The sequence below is a fragment of the Pseudorasbora parva genome, chromosome 3 (genome assembly GCF_024679245.1).
Source record: "Pseudorasbora parva isolate DD20220531a chromosome 3, ASM2467924v1, whole genome shotgun sequence".
NCBI classification, from domain to species: Eukaryota; Metazoa; Chordata; class Actinopteri; order Cypriniformes; family Gobionidae; genus Pseudorasbora; species Pseudorasbora parva.
Genome location: NC_090174.1, coordinates 7,904,051 through 7,928,172, shown reverse-complemented (window position 1 = coordinate 7,928,172; position 24,122 = coordinate 7,904,051). Strand labels below are relative to the sequence as shown.

The 24,122-nt window shown below is 36.8% G+C and overlaps 1 protein-coding gene across 1 annotated transcript in view; it reads right to left on the bottom strand.

The window, feature by feature from the left end:
* Positions 1-12,044, bottom strand: part of kntc1 (kinetochore associated 1) — a 70,771-nt gene extending 58,727 nt beyond the window's left edge. The window contains exons 1-10 of the mRNA XM_067437722.1: positions 11,665-12,044; positions 10,085-10,205; positions 9,868-9,983; positions 8,689-8,770; positions 8,439-8,551; positions 4,275-4,385; positions 3,674-3,767; positions 3,519-3,571; positions 1,163-1,275; positions 1,003-1,054 (exon numbers count right to left, since the gene is read on the bottom strand). Of these exons, the coding sequence (XP_067293823.1) occupies positions 1,003-1,054; positions 1,163-1,275; positions 3,519-3,571; positions 3,674-3,767; positions 4,275-4,385; positions 8,439-8,551; positions 8,689-8,770; positions 9,868-9,983; positions 10,085-10,205; positions 11,665-11,796 (987 nt within the window). The 5' untranslated portion in view covers positions 11,797-12,044. The remainder of the gene's footprint in view (positions 1-1,002; positions 1,055-1,162; positions 1,276-3,518; positions 3,572-3,673; positions 3,768-4,274; positions 4,386-8,438; positions 8,552-8,688; positions 8,771-9,867; positions 9,984-10,084; positions 10,206-11,664) is intronic.
* Positions 12,045-24,122: the final 12,078 nt, after the last annotated feature.

Sequence of the window (24,122 nt, the reverse complement as noted above, 5' to 3'; positions counted from 1 at the left end):
TTAGCAGTTATTAGCCGCAAATTTCCTCAGAGCGAAGACGGAGCGGTGTTTCTGATATCAGTGAGCAAGGCGGGGAGAGGGAGATGGTGAACCCGGAGCGGAGCTGGAGCGGAGGGATTCTTGAATGCTTGTGTGTTAGGTGCATATTAGGGTTGTGCCGATGGACGATATCATCGTCCATCGGCACAACCCTAATATGCACCTAACACACAATCATCCGTTGCAGTTTTCATCCATTGTATTTATTGTTTTTGGTATTTATTTAAGTGCAATTTTTGTAAACAGACTGAGAGTCCGATGCTTTTATTGTTTTTGGTTGTTTTGTTCATTTATTGTGGATATTTAAAATGTTTTCCCTTTTCATTGTTAAATAGTCTTTATAAATGTTTAGAGGAAAATGGTCTCAGAACGACAATATTATCACATATCGCAATAATTTCTTGGCCAATTTATCGTCCAGCAAATTTTGTTATCGTGACAGGCCTACTATCAACTAGCTCCACTTCACATTCTTCATTGCTCTGGTTGGCTGTAGCTCTATCCTATTGCGTGCAGAGGGACTTTGAAAGACAACCGTTTATCCCGCCTCTCGGATTTAGCCCTGCCAATGGTAAATTCCCAGATGTATGGAGGGCGACACATCACCTAACTGCGCATTTCGCAAAATATGTGATGTCACCCATAGATGGTGTGAGCCAGGGATGGAAAATAACTTTTTTTGTTAACATTGAGTGGCTGGTAGATTTTGAAATCCACCAGCCACTTTCTTGTTTTTAACCGACAATGTGTAACTGCATGTGAAAATTAATACTACAAGCTCTGCTCTACAATACATAAGCTGTGTGAGTGTGTGTGTGTGTGTGTGTGTGTGTGTGTGTGTGTGTGTGTGTGTGTGTGTGTGTGTGTGTGTGTGTGTGTGTGTGTGTGTGTGTGTGTGTGTGTGTGCATCTGGCAACCAACCTCTGGAGAAAAATAAACATGGATGGATGGACGGACACATACCTTGTTTTCTTCAGCTACCAAGGTCATGATTTTCATGCTGTTATCATCTTGCCTGTTCAACACAAAAGACACATTTATCTGTCAATGTGTGGATAAATCATGAAAAACAAGCACCCTGTCTCTGTATGTCTTACAAATAGAAGTCAAACAAGACACTTGCTGTGTAATAGATGAGGAGTTTCCCTCCGATATCAGCAGGAAATCAACTATGTATTGATCCGGCCAGCAACAGAGCATGACAAAAGAGTGAATGTCCAACAAGCTGAGCATGCCCTAGAAGGAAAAAAGAATATATTACATACAAATTAGAGGTTTACTGATCAGGAAATTTGAAGCTGAGGACCATAACAGATTTCTTTAATACTGTGATCAGCTCATATCAATCTAACACTTTTATAAATTATATACTACAGAAAGTTGCACCAAACTGTCATTTTATTGACAATTTTGCTAACAATAATGCTAACATAAAATTTAAAAGTTTTGAACAGTTCAGGGAACTACATTGTACTATGGTATGAATTTCTGCCAAATTTTAGCTAGACAACAGCCGGAAACTTTTATGTTATCTCCTACACCTCTGATCTCAGGAAGGATTTAAAGGTTTAAAGGATTTAAAATACTGTGTTTTTTTTACACGCGAAACATGAACTCATGTTATATTGCACACTGTAAACATAATCAAAGCTTCGAAAACACGTGAAGAACGGGACCTTTAATAAATAAAGACAACCACCAGGATAAAATACATGCAGATCAAAGTTCTAAAAACAGCATTTGCCTAATGTATGATATGCAAGAAGCTAAAATATCATCAACCTTATGCTTGCATTGTATGGCCTGAGGATTGATGATTCAAGATATCAGAAATAAGTTTTTTTTTTGAAATAACAAATATTGCCTTAATAGAAAGGTTACTTCAGCCCTATTCAGGCGGTAATTGCTTCTTGTGGGGTTATTTTCATCATTTACAGGGGTTAGTCTGTGTTTTTATTGCCGTCAGAATCCAAAATGTCAGTGTTTTTCTCCCAAAAAACACTGACAAAACGGTGCTCCGTAAAAATCCCCGGCCGAATTACCTCCTGTTTTTAGACAAACACCAAGGTCGTGTGGTAATTGAATTGGCGTACAAATCCACATCTCAGAATTTTCAAGAATATATCACTTCAAAATTCACAGTTTATATCCTTTTTGACCACTGCAGAGTACCGTACGGTTGCGCTTCATTGTAATTTGGATGAATTTTAAAGATCTAATGTTACTTTTATTACTAAAAATGCTGGCAAGTATTTATTTATTTATTTATTTATTTATTTTTTTATTTTTTTTATTGACATACAGACATACAAACCACAATAGTGCAGTAATTGACAATCGAGTAATTACATAATTCTAGAAGTGAGATAAAAGTGTGTTAATGTGTAAGGTGTGTGTGGGTGAGTGTAGGTGTGGGTGTGTATTCATAAGCAAAATTACAAATTTGTTATTTATTATATTATCACTACCATCACTTATCATCATCATACCATCATCATTGTAATAATCAGTGTCCCCTTTTTCTTTTCTTTTTTTCCTATGTAATATTTATCATTGTCACCACTTTCAATGGGTCAATAAATTTCACATAGTATGATAATAATATAAGCTAATCCTCCCCCCACATCTTTTCAGTCCCTATACTTTTTATTTTATTTTTTATTTTATTTTTATGTTGTGTGTAGTGTCTAAGGTGCATTAAAAGAAGGGGGACATTGTGCGAGTGTCTCAACTTAGGACAGAGATGCTGTCCTAGAGAAACCATTTCCCGCTGGCAAGTATTTATAAGAGCACTGCTACAAAAATATATAAGAAGGAAAGCACGTACACATTTGAAATGGGCTGTTATTAAGGCAGCAATTATATATGTTAAAATAACCAAGCAGAATTATGTTTACCTCATGTAAATAAGAGGCTGAATTAACTTATTTCAGCTCATTTCCATGTGGAATAAAATGACATCCTTTATTTCGGGATAAAATACAAGACAGAAAACTATTTAAACTATAATGTGCATCTATATATCATCCTGTTTTTAAACAGATTTACATAATTAAAGCAGCACATTCCTAGGTGCGCAGGATCACAAAACTTGCTCCTCCACCGCGAATAAATCGCCATCCGCCAAGTTATCACTGAGGTGGCATGCACATTTATTTTTACGGACTTCCACGTGAGAAACAATTGCCGTCCAAATAGGGCAAAAGGGGTCTGTAGAGAATATTAACATTTTTGAGAGTCAGGCCTAAACCAGCCAAGATACCAGCACAAAAACACCCAGCAAGGTATCCTCTAATTATCGTTTTAGACAAAATCTCCCAAAACATCAAGATTTTATAACATCATCATGTTTTAGTTTGTTTGATTGGTTATTTTGTCAATATTGTACATCCCTAGTGTCCAGAATATTTCGTTTTTTAACCAAGAATTTTAATTTGGGTGCATCACTAACATCAACAGTAGTTTCCACAAGGTCTTACCTCTTTGTTTAGGACATACATCAAATTATCCACAACTTGAATCTTCTTCACAACTTGAATAGACAAACAGATAATTTTCATTTATTTACAGCTTTGTTAACACACTTCATATTTAGTAACATTCAAGGTAAACATAGAATGAACACATTTAGTACCTGACATTAAAGCAGAGTCGAGGAGTTTTGTGAGAGACAGTGATGTCTGCCCACTACCCATGGTCCAAAGTGAAAGAACATTAGCACCGTCAGCCTGTCATAAAGATACAGGTGAAGACTGCTTAAAGCTCTGAGGATTGTCAACAGGTGAAATCTGACCAATAAGAGGATGTTTTACTCACAAGTGTCTTGCCCAAACACATTTTGGCATACTTTTAAATGTTGCCTTGTGAAAGCAAACCAAGCAAAGAAAATGCAACATTATAACAAATGAAGCCCCTGATGTCTGAAAACTTGTTACCCTTTGGTCATATGTCTTTACATGATAAAAATTTGCATGCCAGAGTTCAACAAACTAGAACTTTGTGATGCAGCTTCTTCACTTGAGCATTAGTTTCCCATCTTTCACATCCAAATGGAAGTCAATGGAATGAAAATTGAAGTGTGACACTTAAAACCTGAATTTCCTTTCAGAAATCAAAAGTTATGTCATAATTCCACAGCAAAACATTTTGCTGTAAAGCAGGCGGAAAAAAAGCATTAGCTCATTTTGGGGAAGGAAGATAATGCAGTTGAGTTTGAGATTTAGAATCCAAGTTACCCCAATCAGAAGGTGGATTGTGCTTCCAAAGCAGACCAGACCTGCCGAGATGCAACCATCTTCATGAATCTCTCCAGTTGAGCAGAAGTTCATAAGAATATCATCTTGGATCTGTAAAGCAAACAAAATAGCCAATTTTCCAATCTCCCTTGATTTGATACCTATGATACCTATCCCTTGATACCTATGATCAGCTATGATCATTTTAATGGGATAGTTCACCCAAAAATGGAAATTCTGTCATCATTTAACCACACTTAAGTTGTTCTAAATCTAAGACTTCTGTTTATCTTCATAACACAAAAACATTTTTAATAAAATCTGAGAGATTTCGGTCCTTCCAATGAAAGCCCTATTCTCCCAAAACTTTCATGCTTCAAAAATGTTAAAAATAGCAAAAGTAATCCATATAAATTGAGTGGCTTAATCCAAATCTTCTGAATTGATGCAATCATTTTTAAATTATGAAGATATTTCATTTAGGCTTTTATTCACACATAAACGCTAACCAAAGCACATAGAGCACCTAAAATAGTAAATGGCATCTTAACAGTACTTGGTTGACACACAAGAACAAACCTCCTTGGTTCTTGTGGAAGCTTAAATGCGCTTGCATGCCATGTGAGAACAAACTTCAATGATACAAGTTATGAGGGAATGGGTTTTCAGTGGAGGGACAGAAATTTCTTTGGTGATGTTTTATTTATTTTTTCGACTGTACTAAAGCATTCAAAAAACAAAATATGTTTGCAGATATTTAGAAAACATTGTTTTAGGAAACATTAGGATTGTTTCACATACTTGTCGGAATGTCTGTTTTTGTCTGCATGATCCCGCCCACTGCCAATTTATCCAATAGTATTTAAATACCAAGAGTTGCCAGTTGGAGGAAAACACATTGATTGCAGCAAACAAACTGGGTCAGAGATCGAAGATTCTGCATTACCTAAAAAGTCTAAGGCTTCTGAAGTAAAGTGATGCATATTTGTAAGAAAAATATCCATATTTATAACTTAAAGCAGCACTTGGCAACTTTTGCTCTCGGGGTCCCCCTACAGTTGGGAAAAAATAATGTCCTCAACTACTGTCTAAAGCTCTGTCATCCTACATCAGGGGATGCCATCGCGCGTGCATTTGTTGACATGACAAACCTGATAGCCCTGAACTAGTGATGCGCGGGTCGTCTCATAACCCGCGGACTCCGTATGTCTATTTAATGGTCGCGGGTGCGGGGCGGGTTGTAAAAATATATACAGTAGCCCCGTTTCCACCACAGGAACTTTACCCAGGAACTAGGAACTTTGGGTGGTACTTCGTGTGTTTAGACCGCAGGAACCAGGGTATAAATGAAGTTCCGGGTAAATATTTCCCCCTCCAAACGGCCCTGCTCGCGAGGTAGTACTTTTTCAAAGTTCAGGAACTTTCGAGGGCGGGACTTGGGCGCTGAACATGCTGATTGGTTGAGCTCAGGCAGCATTTTAGTTCAACCGGCATTTTTAAAAGTCTTTTGCGAGGTTCGTTCTGCGTTCAGTAAATATCAGTCTTGCTCTCTGTCTGATGGCGCGCGTTTGTCTCAGCCATCTCACGTTCAATGTCCGTAATAGCTGATAAAAATTATACATTGTCATTTTATATCTAGCTTTACAAGCTTTCTGAATATGCTGCATGCTGCCGAATCTGCATATTAGTGCTCTTTTCTGTCATTGTTAATTACCTCTTTAGTAAACCTATACATAACCAGCAAAAGCAGCACAGCTTGAATCTCTTCCATACTCGTTATTCATTTTTTTTCACCATGTAAACGACCTGACCGATTACTTTTAAGTGTGTGTCTTTACATGACGTGACGGCGCGCGCCGCGCTCATGTTGACAAGAGAGGAAAGTACATTTTTCTGAGGGGTAAACTTTTTATTTCTTAAGTTATGAAGATAATGTTGGAGTAATGACATAGCGTATATTGCCCCCGGCAGTTTTTACTTTAACTGCGCCTGACAGAAGATTTTTTTTTCTGAGATGATTATTACACTTTACAACAAATAGCTATAAATAATACTGTATTAGTCCTGGTGGCCGTTAAGAGTTGCTATGGCTACAGTTAACACACTCCAGCTGCTGGAGAAAACAGCGTTGACATTTTTGATGCGGCAGACAAACTGCATGTGACAAAATGATTGCGATTGAAAGTCATCACATGTAAACACCAGATCGGTTTAGATAACGTCTCATGTAAACAGTTCACTAAATCTTTCAATCGGTACACACACAAATGATTACTGTCCTTCACTGATTTGGAGGAGCAGTCGCGCGCAGTCCTACATCACCGGACTAATTTGCCTAATCTTCTCGGAACTTTATCGCGGTGGAAACGCAGACAGCTGCAGGTCTGGGGGGGGAGAAAAGTTCCTGTAAAAAAGTTCCTGGTACAAATTGTTCTGGGTAATTTTGGTGGAAACGGGGCTAGTGGTGCGGGGCGGGCCAAATAACTTCATAAAAGCGTCCCCGTGGGTTGGTGCAGCGCTAACAGTTAACTTACCCTGAACACTGCGGAGGAGTTCACATGCAGGTGTTCTTCTGGCGGCGCGTGTGAAATGTCTTCATCCCAGGTACAGACAGTGGCATGTTTCAGCAAGACATATGAATATAATTTCATGGGTTTTATTTTTTTCAAACGCCAAATAATCGCGATGCTCATGTTTACAAGCCAGCGTCATTATAGTAGTCTATTGGTTACCGTTTTACAGAATCTATATGATACTTCAATTCAATGTTTGAGTGGTAGATAATCACCGTAACAAGCAGGACAGCATCGGTCGGGCACGCCTCCTTCAGCTCACGCCAACGAGCAAACGCTGGTCCAATGCTGATCCTCGTCCTGCCTTTAATCCCATCACTTTTTTGTTTCCTCTTGTTGCTTTCCTCCAACAAAACCTTTTCTTCCTTATTTGTCTTTGCTGCTTCGGACATGACTATATTATCCGACGAACAAAGTTGGGCTCGCACGTCCGAATTTAAGGAAGTGTGGGTGTTGGTGGAAGTGACGTATATGCCGTAAAGCAGTCGAATTTTGCAAATCTTACTAACCGAAACCCGAAGTTTAAAAGTACGATTAAAAACGATACAGACCCCGTCAGGCTATGGCAGACGTGTCATTCAACCTATTGTAAGTCGATGTATCATCACAAGAGTCTTGAAAATATATTATGAAGGTTGAAAAGTTACCTAGTGCTGCTTTAATAAACTTCATTATCTGGCTTTCAGTAAAAGTTCCAGCAGAAGAGTGACCGCTGACCTTTTCACTCTTCGCCCGATACTAGAATTGCTTATAGCTATTACCAGAAGCCAATGATTATAGTCTATAAAGTTATTGATATGGATATTTTATTGGAGACAAGAATATTTTTTGTGCGTAAAAAAAAAACTAAATAACGACTAAATAATAGTGATACATAAGTCGTCGCACTATATAAGGCCAATTTCAAAACGTTTTGAACCGTTATGAATCAGTGTATTGATTCAGGATTCGGACCACCAATGTCAAGTGATTTTAGCAGTTTGGCAATCTGACACGTGATCCGAATCATAAATCGATAGGCTTCACAAGGATTCGAAACTTTTTGAAATCAGCCCATCACTATATAAGTCGTTATTTCGTTTTCTCGTCGCTTCATAGGATGATTGTAGAATCACTGTAGTGAGATGGGCTTTGTAACGACGTTTTTAGTGCCTTTTATGGGTCTTGAGAGAGGAAATGACATTGGTGTCAATGAAGGCCGGTCTGAGCCATCAAATTTCAACAAAAATATCTTCATTTGTGTTTTCCGAAGATGAACGGGGGTCTCACGGGTATCGAACAACATTAGGCATAACATTTTCATTTTTGGATGAACTAACCCTTTAACACTCTGGAGCCATACGGATCACTTTTATGATGGATGGATGTGCTTTTTTGGGCTTCAAAATCTAGGGTACCATTCACTCCCATTATAAGGCTGGGAAGAGCCAGGATATTTGTATTGTGTTTGGCTGAAAGAAGAATCATATACACCTAGGATGGCTTGAGGGTGAGTAAATTATGGGATACTTTTCATTTTGGGTGAACTAAATCTTTAATAAAAGAAATGTGTGAAAAACTTTAGAGACATTTGATTAAATGAAACATCTACCTTATTTAAAGCCGCTAGATCCATGCTTTCAATCGCTCTCTGTATTTTTCCCAAAGCCACATTGGATGTGTGGAGGAAGCCATTGTTAACAACAAAAAATAGATCATACACTCCTAAAACATAAAAGAAAGAAGCTACTTTAAAAATGTAACAAGTACAGACTATGGCAATGCTGTCAGTGGTCACATCTATATGTATGTAGTGTATGTTTACATCTTTATTTTACTGCTTAGTATTTATAGAAACTCACCTTTAGAACCAGGTGTCTCATGTAGAATTAGGCTCTTAAAGGTCGTCTCAGCACCATCAGAGGGGTTTTGTTGGTGCAGAGTCTGAAAAAAGATTCAAGTTAATTTGCTAATTCAGTTTTTTTTTGTAATGAAATATTCTGTTGTTTTTGTTTGTTATCCATTTTTTATGTGCCCTTGTAATCTTTAACCAAAATAACTTCCCATTCCTCTAGCAGCGACATCTCTTTTCTCTGATGAAGCATTTACCACTGGGAGGGCGGGGCAAACTGTTACTCACATGAGATCACAGCAATAAACCACAATGACCCAAAAGATTCTCGAGTCCCAGTGGACAAAATTCAGTAATTTTTCTTGTCCGAGAAGCCATTTCAATCTGATATAAAACTTCAGTTTTATGTCGACTTTAAGTATCTCAACAACCCTGTGTTATTAGTCAAACTAGTAGCAATTAAAGGTGGGATAAGTGATATCTGGTAACCCTTGTTGATATATCAAATCACCAAAACAAAGACGCCCCTACCCCCAAAAGGATCTCTGCCCTATTTTGATAGCTCCGCCCCACACATACGTAACCCAGGCAACAACTATGGCAGAATCTGTGTGTTACAGATCGAATATTCAATGAAAAAGTCACCCCTTCCATTACAAAAACACAAACCGTTCTCATGAACAACTCTATAGTACACTTGCACGACAGTCCAACTAATGGCATATTACAATTACACTAGATAAGGGTTATATAGATCATGAAAAGAGGAAACAAACATATATTAGGAGTGTAGTATCTTACTTGTCGGACACATTTTGTGAGCTGACGCTTGACACAGTGAGGAGATTTAGATGCTCCACATGGTGTGGAAATGAACGGGTCTTTATCATCGTTGAAGTGAGTGGCAATACGATCGCAAATGGACTAACAAGTGAACATGACACGAGCATATTCAAGCAAAAGCCAGCATATAACGTTATTAGTTCTCAGCTAATGTCCATCATGTGTGACTATATGACTCGTGTTTTGAATAATGCACTGACCCTCTCTTTTCACCATCGTAGACACACCCCTTACCTGCTGATTGGCTACAAGTTTGTTATTGCACTTGGCCTGTGTCCTTTTTCTAAAACGGTTTTAAAATAACACTTACCCCACCTTTAATACAGTTCCATTTATTGCAGCTTACTTTGGTTAGCACTGTCTTCTTCATCGGGACATAGATGATGTGCAGACTTCCATTTCTCTCTCCAACCAGAAGAAACTGGCCTTGGGGGCAAGCAGTAACTGCATCTACTACGGAGTCTGAATCATTCATGAGATGAGAACAATTAAAGTTTTCCTTATTTTTGTAAACAAAACTGTGGACAGTGAATGTTAACTGTGCATGATAGAGGTTGTGTTACCAAAATACAGGTGGATCAGAACAGTCTGAAAACCAGGATCAAAGAGGACCACTGCGGTGTCAGCAACAACAATACAGCAGTTTGGAGTACTGGAGGCGTAGACCTTTGGATTAGACAGTACCTGGAGCATAAAGAACAATAACAATACTAAAGTTAAGAAAAGAGACCATTATAATTATTAGTATTACACCCAAAAAGTGAAAATTCTGTCAATTACTCACCCTAATGTCGTTCGACACCTGTAAGACCTTCGGAACAAAGTTTAAGATATTTTATATTTAGTCCGAGAGCGTATGCAAGTGTAGGCACACTATACTGTCCATGTCCAGCAAGGGAATAAAAACATCATCAAAGTAGTCCATATGAGACATCAGTTAGTTAGAATCTCTTGAGGCATCGAAAATACATTTTGGTCCAAAAATAACAAAAACTACAACTTTATTCAGCATTGTCTTCTCTTCCACGTTTGATTTTAATCCTCAAATAAAGATTAGAACGGTTATAAATCTTTATTTGAGGATTGAAAACAAACACAGAAGACAATGCTGAATAAAGTCGTAGTTTTTGTGATTTTTGGACCAAAATGTATTTCCGATGCCTCAAGAGATTCTAATTAACTAACTGATGTCACATATGGACTACTGAGATGATGTTTGTATTAATTACCTTTTTATGGACATGGACAGTATAGTGTGCATACACTTCCATACGCTCTTGGACTAAATATAAAATATCTTAAACTGTGTTCTGAAGATGAACGGAGGTCTTACGGGTGTGGAACGACATTAGGGTGAGTCATTAATAATAAATTTCATTTTTGGGTGAACTAACACTTAAATAGTACAACTCATATGATATATATATGTTTTTGAAAGAAGTCTCTTATGAATCAATGCCTGCATCAAAATTACAGAAAAAAATCAAGTTATTAATTATATATATATATTATTGCATTCTTTAAAATTATTTAATTAATTAAAATAATGATTTTTCTACTTGAATATCCTTTATTTATTTGATGCAAAGCTGAATTCAGCATCATTACTCCAGTGTTCAGTGTCATATAATGAATCAGAAATCATTAAATGATTTTTTTTTTTTATCATGTGATACTTGCTTCAGGATTCTTTAATGAATAAAAAGTAAAATAAATAAATAACCACATTTAAAATAAATATATGTTGTAACAATATACACTGTACTGCTGAAAAGTTTGGGGTCAGTATTTATTTAATTTTTTTAAAGAAAGAAATTAATATTTTTACTCTGCAGGGATTTTTATTTTATTTTATTTTTTTATTGATAGTAAAGATTTCTATTTGAAATAAATGCTGTTCGTTTTCACTTCTTATTTATCAATGAATCCTGAAAAAAGTAAAAGTAAACAAATCACATATAAGAGAGATATTAAAAACACTGACATTAAAAATAGTAATGTATCCAAACGTTTGACCGGTCCTGTAAATTGATTTTTTTGTAATACAAGTTAACGTCAAAACCAAGCTGTCATTACCGCTGTCCCAAAAACATGACAGTAGGACAGTAATATTACTTTTAGCAAGCAAAAAGTTTTTGCTAACCCTTTCGGAGGATGAGATTTTAACCAGGGTGTCCACTTGATATAACGCGTTTCCTGACTCTTGTTCAGCATCGCTGTACAGTCGGACTGTGTTAGTATCTTCGTTCAGCAGAAGCTCGACGTTATTCCACATTCTTGACGCTTATTATTTAACGTTAGGTGAAATGCGGCGCGTAATATTAACTATCAACCGGCATGACACTTCGATTTAAAAGGCGCAAAATGTCACAGAACATTCCAGACGATTTGCCATGAGGTACAGTTACTTAAAAAGCCTTAATTATCATTGCATAAAATCCATACAACAGCAAGTGAAAACAAACTCCGTCATAAACGTTAGAATTTGGCGCCGATGTCTTCTTCGTCTTCTTTTTCCTCTTCTTCTTCTAAAGCGGGCAGCAAACCAACTATTGGCATTTTCGCCACCTACTGGGATGGAGTGTGAAGCGTTGACATGTGAAAGGACTGATTTTGTATAACAGAATCTTATACAAATACAAATGTATTTATTTTAAATGGCTCATACACTTTTCTGCGCTGGAATCAAGATTATCAGCTTGCTCATTATGGCCAGAATCTATTATATAAAATGATTTAGTTACTGAGAGCATAGTATCCAATTCTTTGCTGAGCTATTATTGTTTCATTCCTCCATAAACAGCGCTGGTAGATTACTTACAAAGTGTAGTAGGCACTTATTCCAAATTACATGACAAAAACTATAATGTAATCTAGCTAGATTTTTTCATTTCTCTGATGTAAGCTATTCTGATTTTGGATTAGCCTACTTTTTTAGATTTTGACCTAGCTCATTAATCACATTGATTTGAATAGAACAATCTTATACCATTTTGATATAAAAATACAAAGAGAAAGAAAATATATTCCATTCTTTGTGAACAACGTGAAGTGCATTAAATATTAGGCATTTCCAGACTGTGTTTTCCTGATGATTTTGTCAGTTAAATGAAAAGCTATGAAGTAATTAAATCATTAAAAAAAAAAGTAAATAACATTTTAAAATGAAAGCCGAAAGGAAATAAACCATTTACTGAAAAATATTTGTTTAAACAGTTTAGCCTACTTGCATGTCATGTGATCATATTTGATCTGATATATATATATATATATATATATATATATATATATATATATATATATATATATATATATATATATATATATATATATATATATATATATATATATATATATATATATATATATATATATATATATAATACTGAAAGTTTTCTAGTGACTGATCTCATCAAAATTTTTCAGTTGGCTGAATTGAAATTCTGTGAATTGAGGCAATTTAATTCACAGAAATTCAATTTGGCCAACTGAAAAAAAAAAAATATATATATATATATATATATATATATATATATATATATATATATATGTGTGTGTGTGTGTGTGTGTGTGTGTGTGTGTGTGTGTGTGTGTGTGTGTGTGTGTGTGTGTGTGTGTGTGTGTGTGTGTGTGTGTGTGTGTGTGTGTGTGTGTGTGTGTGTGTGTGTGTGTGTGTGTGTGTGTGTGTGTATGTTCACTGTAAAAAAAGGCAAATTTTGAACTTTTGCAGTAGAATCGACTTGGATGTTTAAGTTATTTCAACTTAAATTATGTTAAACTGACTTTAAAAAATGAGTTACATCTTGTATAACTAATAAAAACAAGTTTAACATTGCTTAACTTATTTTGATGAGTTAAAACAATGTAACATATGTTGTCATAACTTATTGAGCATTTAATTTTTTACAGTGTATGTATGTATGTATGTATGTATAAAATACATATAGCCCTTGTATTATTATTGACTTTATTGTATTATTGACCTAACATATTAACTTGAAATCTAAGGGCTTACTTTAAGTAAATATATTAGGGCGAAAGAATCCCTGCATTGCATGAAAATATGAAATTATGTGAATTTGAATGTGTTCAAAAGACAAAAGCTTTAAGAGACAGTAATGCAAGGTTAATGACTCACTGAGCGATCATTCAAACAATAACAAATGTGTCCATCAGGAGCTGATTATATATGCAATGCTGCAAAAACACTTCTTAAAAGAGAAATGATTTGTGTAAATCCAGTGATCCAATGCTGTGGGTCTCATTTGTCAGTGGCTGATCTGTGTGTGCAATCCACAATAGGCTACATCTGATAATCCAGATTAATCAGTTACCGAGCATGACCATAAACAATTCTTGCACAACCAAATTGTATTGCTATGCTATTACATTGCCATGTTGACACCCCTTTTTTTTTCTTTATCCAATCTCTCCTGCTGCACCTTTTTGCAGAGGCGGAGTTTGTACTCATACTTATAAATGTTTTTAAAAATTACATTTTTAGGTTGCTTTTCCTCATTGTGCCATAAATGTCAAAACGCAATCAAATCAAAGAAGGTAGAAGACGAGTGCATGGAAAGATAAGTAACTAAACATAGTAGACTATTCGACAACATGTTTCACGAGAGGAATGCTGAACATATCCAGGGATGCAAGCTACTCAACTTTTTATGAAATTTCACCAGCTGTTTTGAATTAAAAATTTGCTAATTTACATTTGATTCATAATTCATCGACATATCAGACATACAGGTTAGAGTAAAAGTGTGCATAGATTTTGTAAACAAAATATTATTTGTAAATATCATGCCATTGCCAATTTGTAAAGTACAGTATATCATTCATACCTTATTTAACCAACCGGAGCTTTTTATTTATTTATTCATTCAGATTTTGCCCTTTATTTTGTAATTTTTTTATTAACATATCTGAAAACTTTCCTATAATAATAGAATAATAGAAAACCTATAAAATGACCTTGCGCTCATTTTATAGAAGCATGAAAAAGTCAGCAAAGTAATATATCAGGTAGTAATATCAGTAGTATTTTGAAAGAATTTCAAGCATCCGTAAGAACTGACAGAACTCAGAGGTGCAAATCTATAAAAGAGCACACTCACTCACTCACACACACACACACACACACACACACACACACACACACACACACACACACACACACACACACACACACACACACACACACACACACACACACACACACACACACACACACACACACACACACTAGACGTAATAGTTTTTATACTGTACAAACCATATTTTCTATCCCCTTACACTGCCCCTGCCCCTAAACCTACCCATCACAGGAAACATTCTGCATTTTTACTTTCTCAAAAAAAACTCATCCTGTATGATTTATAAGCATATTGAAAAGTGGGGACATGGCCGATGTCCTCATATTTCACCCTCTCCTGGTAATACCTATGTCAAACCCATGTCATTATACACATTTGTGTCCTTATATGTCACCCCCCCCCCCCCACACACACACACACACACGTCTCAGTATGTGTGCAGAAATTTGCTTAAAGAAGGCACAGCTCTGACTTGCTTTCACTCTAGAAATCACTGCACAGTGTGGATGTGTTGAACTGCAGATGGCGATGCACACCACTTCAGAAATGAAGGTAAAAGAGACAGTGTCCAAAAAAGAGGGTAGAGATCAGATAATGGGAATGCAACACAGTGAAAAGAGAGCTGATTCTTATAAACCATACTAGCATAATATAGCCACTGCTCTGGCTGGCACTAAAGGAGTAGAGAACATTTCATATGACATCCTTATCCATACATCTGACGAAGAGTCTCACGATAAACTGTTGCCTACTAAAAAGAAGAATGTTGACAAATGGCAGTTTAACTTGGATAAGTTGATGTTAATGCTATTTGTCACAGAAAAGCATGAACCTAACAGCAGAGAGATTGAGAACCCTGGGAAGTGGGAACCAAATAAAATCACTGAGATTACTTTATTCAGTCTTTTACAATAAAAATAACCCATTTTTTCAAGTTATGTGAACAAATTATGTTTTTGTTATTGGTTTATGTGGAACTAATGTACTACATGATTAAATAATGTAAATAAAATGCAGATTTTTAGTTGATTGTCTTCATAATAAATAATCTTTTTGTTTCTTTGTTTTTTGTAAAATAACTGTTACAAACTTCATTGTGGAAGAAAAAACCTTGGGAGAAACGAGGCTCAGACGGGGGGGCTTAACCTGGCATGGTGCGTTCATAACTGCATTAATCCGTCCCTGGTGGTGCTATAGCAGATCTTTTACCTTCTACAAAACAAACAATAAATAAACACTTCAGCTATCAAAACAAATATTAAATATTAATCAAAAACTCTTAGAAATCAAATAAACATTCTCCTATAAATACATGGTTTGGCCAGCTTCCAGTTGGCACTATAAGCTGGTAATGACCGGTGATGAATTTTGGGCTCTACCAGACAAAAGATCACTAATTGTGGTGATTTCTGTGGTCCTACGTCATATAAAGACATCGTCACAGTTTTGCACCCAAAGATACCCTGTGATTAAATTCTGACAGAGCCAAAAATGTAACATGATCACCTCACAGTGTGCTGCTACGACCTACGTCTACTGACTAGTCAATAAAAATGCAACATGAAATGGCGTATTGGTCAACACGACATGACACGAAAACTTAAACCTATTTACCTGGAGCTCCATTTGCAAAACTGCCATGCCAAGTTGGCCTCTTTTCCCTAGCCATGTCCGCGTCCATATTCTCCTCTTTTTTGCTTCCTCCTCTTTTTTCAGCGTACATAAAAATCACAATTGCCAAAGTGAGATACTTCTTGCTCTATTTGTTTACTTCTATCTCACAATAAATGTAACATAAAGTGACATTGTATAGCCTACAAGCTGTTTTATTGACGTCTTTCTCCAGTTGAAACACTATTTGAGCAATTACATGGCAGGAATAATTTCAGTAAGTAGTCATTTATCTTTCAACATACCTTCTGATGTTCACCCGCGTTTATTTCATGATGCAGTAAAGAGGAGATGAGATGAATGGTTTACATGCGCTTGATCCATGCTGCCACTTGAACTGTGCTACAGTGATCTGCCACGCCGTATTAAAGAGCGCCAAAACAAAATTATTTTTTGTTTTGTGTTTATGTTGCGCCTCAACAGATGATATAGACTAAATGCTTTTAGATTTCTGTCTTCTAAAACCATATCAGCCCGAAACGTGCTTCTTTCTCAACTGTTAATGTTAACTAAAGACAAAACCGACTGTGATTATGGGGTATTTTAACTTATATTCAAGTGCAAGAAGACGCATTCAAGAACTCAGTTTAATATTGCGGACTACGAGAGGCAGGATGTTTGCACTCTTTTTCGCATCTTCTTGCCCTTGAAAATGTTTTGGAATCACATAAAAACTCACACAAAGGAATTAATAAGCTGAATTATTTTTTGTATTTTATTACAAGTATACGAATCCTGACCTCAAGTATCTGATTCCAGGATTGGAATCGATTTTTTTTTTCTTTCCCAACCATAGCCCTAAGTAAGGCCAGTCATAAGATGGCAGGGATGACATGACAGACACACCAGGGAAACCCAAACAGATTGTTGGGGGAACTGGGAATGTTTGGATCATGTCCAGAAGATCTTCAACTCCTACCACCAGAGGAGCAACTTCTTCATCCTGATAAATGGACATGGAGTTTGAGTGGGTTTCCAAAGGCTCCATTGCAGAAGAAGCTACTTTGTGCTGTGGCTGAAGGTTTGTTTAGGCCTGTTATGGTTGCAACCCAAGAAGACGTTGGTGGACACCAACAGGGAGGCTTTTAGGTGGAAGAAGGAAACGTTTTAGTATTGTTTAACCTGTGTGACTTCAGATGTGATTTACAGGTATGCAGTAGTCATCGAGGCAAAAACTTGACTGTGGGAGAAGCAATAAAGAAGGACTTTTTGTCAGGCTCAAAGAGGTTCTTGCAAACCATGGGTGACTGTAAAGGAGTGGGGGTGTGGGTCAGCACCTCCAAATCCAGGGTCATTGCTCCAGCTGGAAAAGGTGAATTGCCCTCTTCAGTTAGGGGGTGAGTTGCTTCTCCAAGTGGAGGACTTCCAGGATGACAGGTGGGAGAATGAGGTTGATAAGGAGATGGGTGCAATGACGGCTGTAATGCAGAGAGCTGTAAAGAGAAATCTGAGCCTGAAGGCAAAGCTCTCAATTTACAATTCTATCTGTGTTTCCACCCTCAACTATGATCATGAGCTTTGGGTTGTGACTGAAAAAAGGAGTACAAGTGTCTGAAATGAGCTTTCTCCGTAGGGCATCTGAGCTAACCCCGAGATTCCAGATGCAAAGCTCAGATATCCGAGAGGTTGAGATGGTTTATGCATCTGGTCAGGATACATACAAGAGGAACTAGAGGAAGTTGCAAGGGGAAAAGGATATGGAAAATGGATGGAAGGATCAAGCGAATTTTCTTAAAAAATACTCCATATTTGTTGCGTTATGATGACATTTATGAGTAATTCATACTAAAAAAGCAATTATAATAGTTAAATGACTATTTAATTCTAATTCTGCTTCTCTATATTCAGTTAAATACAATTCTGTATCTTGCTTGCCACCACAATTGGCTTGAATTGAATCGAAAAGGCTGTGAAAAGATATAGCGATGGGAGTAGAGGAATAAGGAGAAGGTCAGGTGAGCAGTCGATACCTTAAGCTTCTGGAAGATATGATGGCTGCTATGTGTGTGCGTGTTGGACTATCTGCCATTTCACCGGCTCATTAGGACTGATTTACACAGTCAGGCGAGCAGGCAAGGAAGCCTCACTGCTATGGCTTTTGCCCTTCCTTCTTTGCTCCTTTCCACTCTCTCTCTCTCTCTTTTGCTTGGCTGCCACACTGAGACAATGGAGCCCTGGAGAATACTAGTACTGTGCTGAATTATTCAAATGAGACATAGCAGCGAGGCAAAAACCAGGGAGAGAGAGAGAGAGAGAGAGAGAGAGAGAGAGAGAGAGAGAGAGAGAGAGAGAGAGAGAGAGAGAGAGAGAGAGAGAGCGAGAGAGAGAGAGAGAGAGAGAGAGAGAGAGAGAGAGAGGGAAAGTGTGTATAGAAAGTATAGATCTTTTTTTTTTACTTGGCATGGTACTTTTTTGCCAGTGGTAAGATTTAAGAGATTACATTTTTACTTAAAAGTATTTTATTCCCAGTGAATAAAACGATTAAATTCAGTTAAAGGTAAAGATCATTATTTACTTGCCCTCATGTTGTTCCAAACATGCTGTTCCTATTTATATTTATATTTTAAAGAATATTATATTTTTTCCTGTGTCGAGCTTTCTCAAGACTTAGAATCAAATATGTTTTATGGTGATTTTGGACACTATGTACTGTTGTATGGGAAAGAGTTAAAATCCTTACTTTTCTGTTGTGCAGAAAAAAAAAATAGTGTGATCGGAATGACATAAAGAGATGAAGTGTCCAAAAATTACATGAATGAAATTACAGAATGCTACTTTTGGGGAACTATTTATCTTCCTTTTTATATATATGAGAGAAAAAACATAAAATAATATGAATAATTTACAATTAAAGTGCTTTAAATAAAATGTAATGATATTCAAAACACTTGTATTTTCATGTAATTTGATATCAACAATGTAATTTCAGCCTTGTCTTGGCTTTTTAAGGTTTATTTTTAGGTTGCATCTTTCTCTTTGTTTCTGGCTCTTTGTTTTTGCATATCCACGTACATGCTGTATAACAGTAAGAGTACTGTTTCTTCCACACAATCGCCTCTGTAGCACTGGTGTGATCTCGCCATCGAAGAGGGAGATGACAAGAGGCAACATGTGTGGCTTATGTGTGTTGGAGGATATGAAAGATGTGTGAGAAGAGTGTGTGTGTGTGTGTGTGTGTGTGTGTGTGTGTGTGTGTGTGTGTGTGTGTGTGTGTGTGTGTGTGTGTGTGTGTGTGTGTGTGTGTGTGTGTGTGTGTGTGTGTGTGTGTGTGTGTGAAAGAGAGGGGGGGAGCAAGGATGTGTGAGTTAAATTATCACATCACACAGTCAAGGACAGAATAGCAGGTAATTAAATATCAGCATCACAAATTAAAATGCAAAGGAAGGTCTTTCTACTTCAAAATTTCACATTTAATCTCACTGTGTTACTGCCACGTTTTTGTAATTATTTGTGAAAATTGTTTCCAAGGATATCCTACATCATTATTTTTAGTGTAGACAACTACTAATATACTGTACATAATAATTCCCATTGCCTGGTTAAGTCAGAGGAAAAAAATCAAAAGAAACCCATCTGATTACTGCATCAAATTTAATCAAGGATTTAAAAAAATAAGGAAATAAAGTGTCTAGCAGGTATTTAATAGTGGGACAAAAAGTGTTTAATGATTATCTGATATGGCATCCTCAACTTTGGATGAGCTGGCACATCGACCATAATGTATGCATCTCATATAACCATGTTTAAAACCATGGCTCCCTTAAAAAATAATCATACACTGAATATGATGTTTATATTGAATACTGTTTTATAATTATCTCCTGGGAGCCACTGTCCAAGTACGTGTACATTATCTTTTAGTGAATTTCTCTGACACCATACGTCATACTTTTGATGTGTTTTAATGTCCTTTAAAGAGCACATTCAGGGCTTTTTAGAGATTACATTTGTTTTGAGGTTTCCATTTCACCAGGACAACTTCTCCTTGGTCTTTAAACATGACTGAATAATAAAATTTAGCACTCTAATATTTTCAATTATCATTTAAACCTAACTAATTTTCAAATAGTTTTTTTTTTATAAATCAACACCTCAGGAAAATATTATGGGGTTTCTAATCAATATATGACTTTATGTTACAAAACAGAGGACACAATAACTTCAATCATGTTTATCAAGCATTTTGGGGATAGGGAAATAAATTACATATCAATATTCCTAAAAATGTTGCCAACTATACTCCCATTATTACGCAAATTTGAGACAGTGTATAGATACATTGAATGGGAAAACCCATGAATGGCCATTTTACCCACATATTGCAAAAAATGTAAATGGTATATCAATTAATTCCATTATATACAGCATTTCATAACATAGTTGAGAATCATCTTTAAACAAATTTTGGTTAAAATATAAATAAATCCTGAAACCTAAAAATTGTTTGGTGAATGAAACAATTGCCTATACATTAGGGCTGGGACAAAGCGTCGATGCCATCGACGCAAAAAATACGCAAAATATGCGCGTCGCTTCGTCAGACCCAAAACAAAGACGGCGGCGCCGGAGAGTAGTAGCAACCATACACACAGGAAAAAAGGGTGTCAAAATTATACCTTTAGGGGTACAACAGCTTGTCACTGGGGCAGTACCCTTAAAAGGACATCTTTGTACCTTTTTTACTCCTAAAAGGTGCATATTATTACCTTTGAGTACAAATGCGTACCTTCAGGTACTACAATGAACCTTTTTGTGGTAAAAATGGTAAAAAGTTGTCCTTTTAAAGGTACTGCCCCAGCAACAAGCTGTTGTACCCCTAAAGGTATAATTTTGACACCCTTTTTCTGTTTGTAGATATACATAATAAAGTATATTATGTAATTAATATAGAAGTATATTATTTATTATGTATATCTATGGTAGCAACACCAAGAAGAAAATGCAACATTGTAGCTAATTAAGTCCCTGTTTCGGAACAAAACAAACAATCTACAGGTGTGAAAACCAAGGATACGTTGTCCTTAAAGGGGGGGTGAAATGCTGTTTCATGCATACTGAGCTTTTTACACTGTTAAAGACTTGGATTCCCATCCTAAACATAGACAAAGTTTCAAAAACTAATGTTGGACGTTTGATGGAGTATTTCTGTGTTAAAAATACTCCTTCCGGTTTCTCACAAGTTTCGAAGAGTTTTTTTCGAGTATGGGTCTACTTGACGTTAATAGAACGGAAGGCCCTTGTATGGGCCGTACGGGCTCTTCTCCCGGAAGGGTGCGCACGCGTGTCACTAGAGAGAGAGAGAGAGGAAATGCACGCCGTAAACACTGCTCTCAACTGCAGATCCAGTCCTCCGTGAAGACTTATGTCGCGCGCCGCGCTCCACTTTATTCCTATGGGTGACGTCGAGCAACTTCAACACTTCAGCACAGCATTCCGGGAAGGCAGCGCTGCATTTGAACCGATTTGAACGCAGAAATTACGGGAAGCTTCAAAGCATCGCTTCAGTCACGTCTCAAAGTGGATTTCCACGGTCACTGCTGTCACAGGACTTCAACAAATCATACCAAAGAAGTGTGTTTTTGACGGAGCGGTCCCAGCGATAAAGGTCCGGTCCTGCTTTGGAAGCAGCCGGTGAGTAAATCTGCTTCAAATGTCTGTGCTGTCATCTCGTCGCGTGAGTTAACATCAGTAAACGACACGATCGCGTGTTTCGTCATTCAAATGCGCTAACGGTTACTCCATTGTTGTTCTGTATAACGTTACACTAGTCTGACTCTGACGTGCAAAACCGTTTTGCTTGCTACTTCTAAGGTCTAGTCGCATACAATAGTCCATAAACCGAATCATGTCCTCATAAACTGCGCGTAAAGACGCAGAAATGTTGACAGGCCCCTAAATACAGTACATACCACAGAGACGGACGTCCTGACGTTGCCGTTTCTCCTGTTCAATTTATTTCTGCCTCAGATTTGATTGTGGATCATTATCTGTATTAGCTGAGATAGCCATGGGTTTCTCCACGCTTGAGGACGTCATTCTTTAGCTCCGCCCACACGATACGCCTCCAGGCGCTCGGTTTTTTCCGGAAAGACTCGGTACAGCCCATATTTCTTTTATAAATATGATAAAACTAAAGACTTTTCGGAGATATGAAGGATGCAATACTACTCTATAGGTACTCAAGATTGACATGAGATTGACTGAAACTGAGTGTTTCACCCCCCTTAAACACTGAGTAAAATAGCTGATTTCTCTGGATTTAAACATTGTTGGAAACGTTTGAGATAATGTACACAGTTAACAAATATATAACATTGTTCTAATGGTTTTTGGATATTTTAGTCTAAAAATCTTATAGCCTTTAAATATTTGACACATTCAAACAACACATTTCAAAAGGTAAAGGTATAATCACAGGGAGCTAATATGATCACCCTGTAGTAGCTCATAAGCATACAGTAGCTGATTTCCTCCCTTCTTGTACTGTATGTCTCTCAAACATTGCTCTTTCCCTTCATCCCTCTTTGATTCCTCATTGTTCTAGCTCTCCCAGGCCCTTTTATTTATGGCATTATTTACCTAAATTATTGAGGGAGTGCATGAACAGCTTGTAGCTCTACTCAGCATCACCCTCCAGTCAAATTCTGGCATGCTGCCATCTCACAGGCTTTGGAGCACATTAAAATCTCCCTCATGAGCTGCGGCTGGCACAAGGGTACAGACTTAAACAGGCAGGCGTAGGATTGCCCAGCAATCAAATTCAAGAGACAAAATGGTGAAAACAAAAAGAACATCTTTAACCCTCTCATGGAAAAGAAAAAAAACTAGTGGCACTTTTCTCAAAGGATTTATAAGCCAATTTCCAATACCATCGTCTTACACTTCAATCTCAGGAGGAAAAAAAGTTGTGGAGGTAGAATATAGAGTCTCAATCTCTCGTAAGAGAACAGTTTTGTGGTGAAGAAAAGCCCCTTGAGTCCGCACCTGGAACTCAATAGATATTCATGAACTTGTTCGTATTTAGAGAGGGAAATAACTTAATACCGACAGTGTCGATGGAATAATAGACATTCCTGGCTGACTCGCAGCCCTTTGCAAAATGAGGATCATTTTTCTTGTCTGCTCGGGTGTTTCCAGCATGCTTGTCCGTGAGCTGAGAGAGTGGCGATGCTCACAGCATTTTCAATAAGAGAGAAGGAAGGTGCACGTCAAAGAGTGATGGAGCGGCATAGCTGTTAACTACAAAGGTGAACTCCTCAAAGCTGATCAGCATAGCAAAGCATCCCCAACTCAAAGCATTCAAAATCTACAATACAATAATAAGATACATTTTTTACACAATCACTATTAAATGAGAAAATTTAGAAAATCCTAAATAAATGCAATGTTGTGGCATTCAGAATTTAGAACCAAAGAGACAAATGTTTCTTGCAGGATGTCTACACTATCCAACAACTAACACATAGTAAAGAACCATCAAAATAAATTAAATTACAAACTTTAAATTATTCCCATATAACTGTCCAGTAAAAAATGATATTCCATTACAATTCAAACATGTCTGTTGACGGGGGACAATCATATGTAAAAAAGATGGATGCATCAGGGTTGGAGACATTAAATACATGTAACTTAGCTAGTCATTTAAAATGCAAAACTTTTGTAACTGTAGTTCATTACAATTACATTTTAAATAGCTTGTAATTAAATTACAGTTACATCTGAAAAAGTATTTTAGATTGCCAAAAAGGCGCACTAATTTTTATTTTATTTCATTTAAACATTAATTGAAACTGTAACAGGCAATTGATGTAAACAGCACTTGGTGATT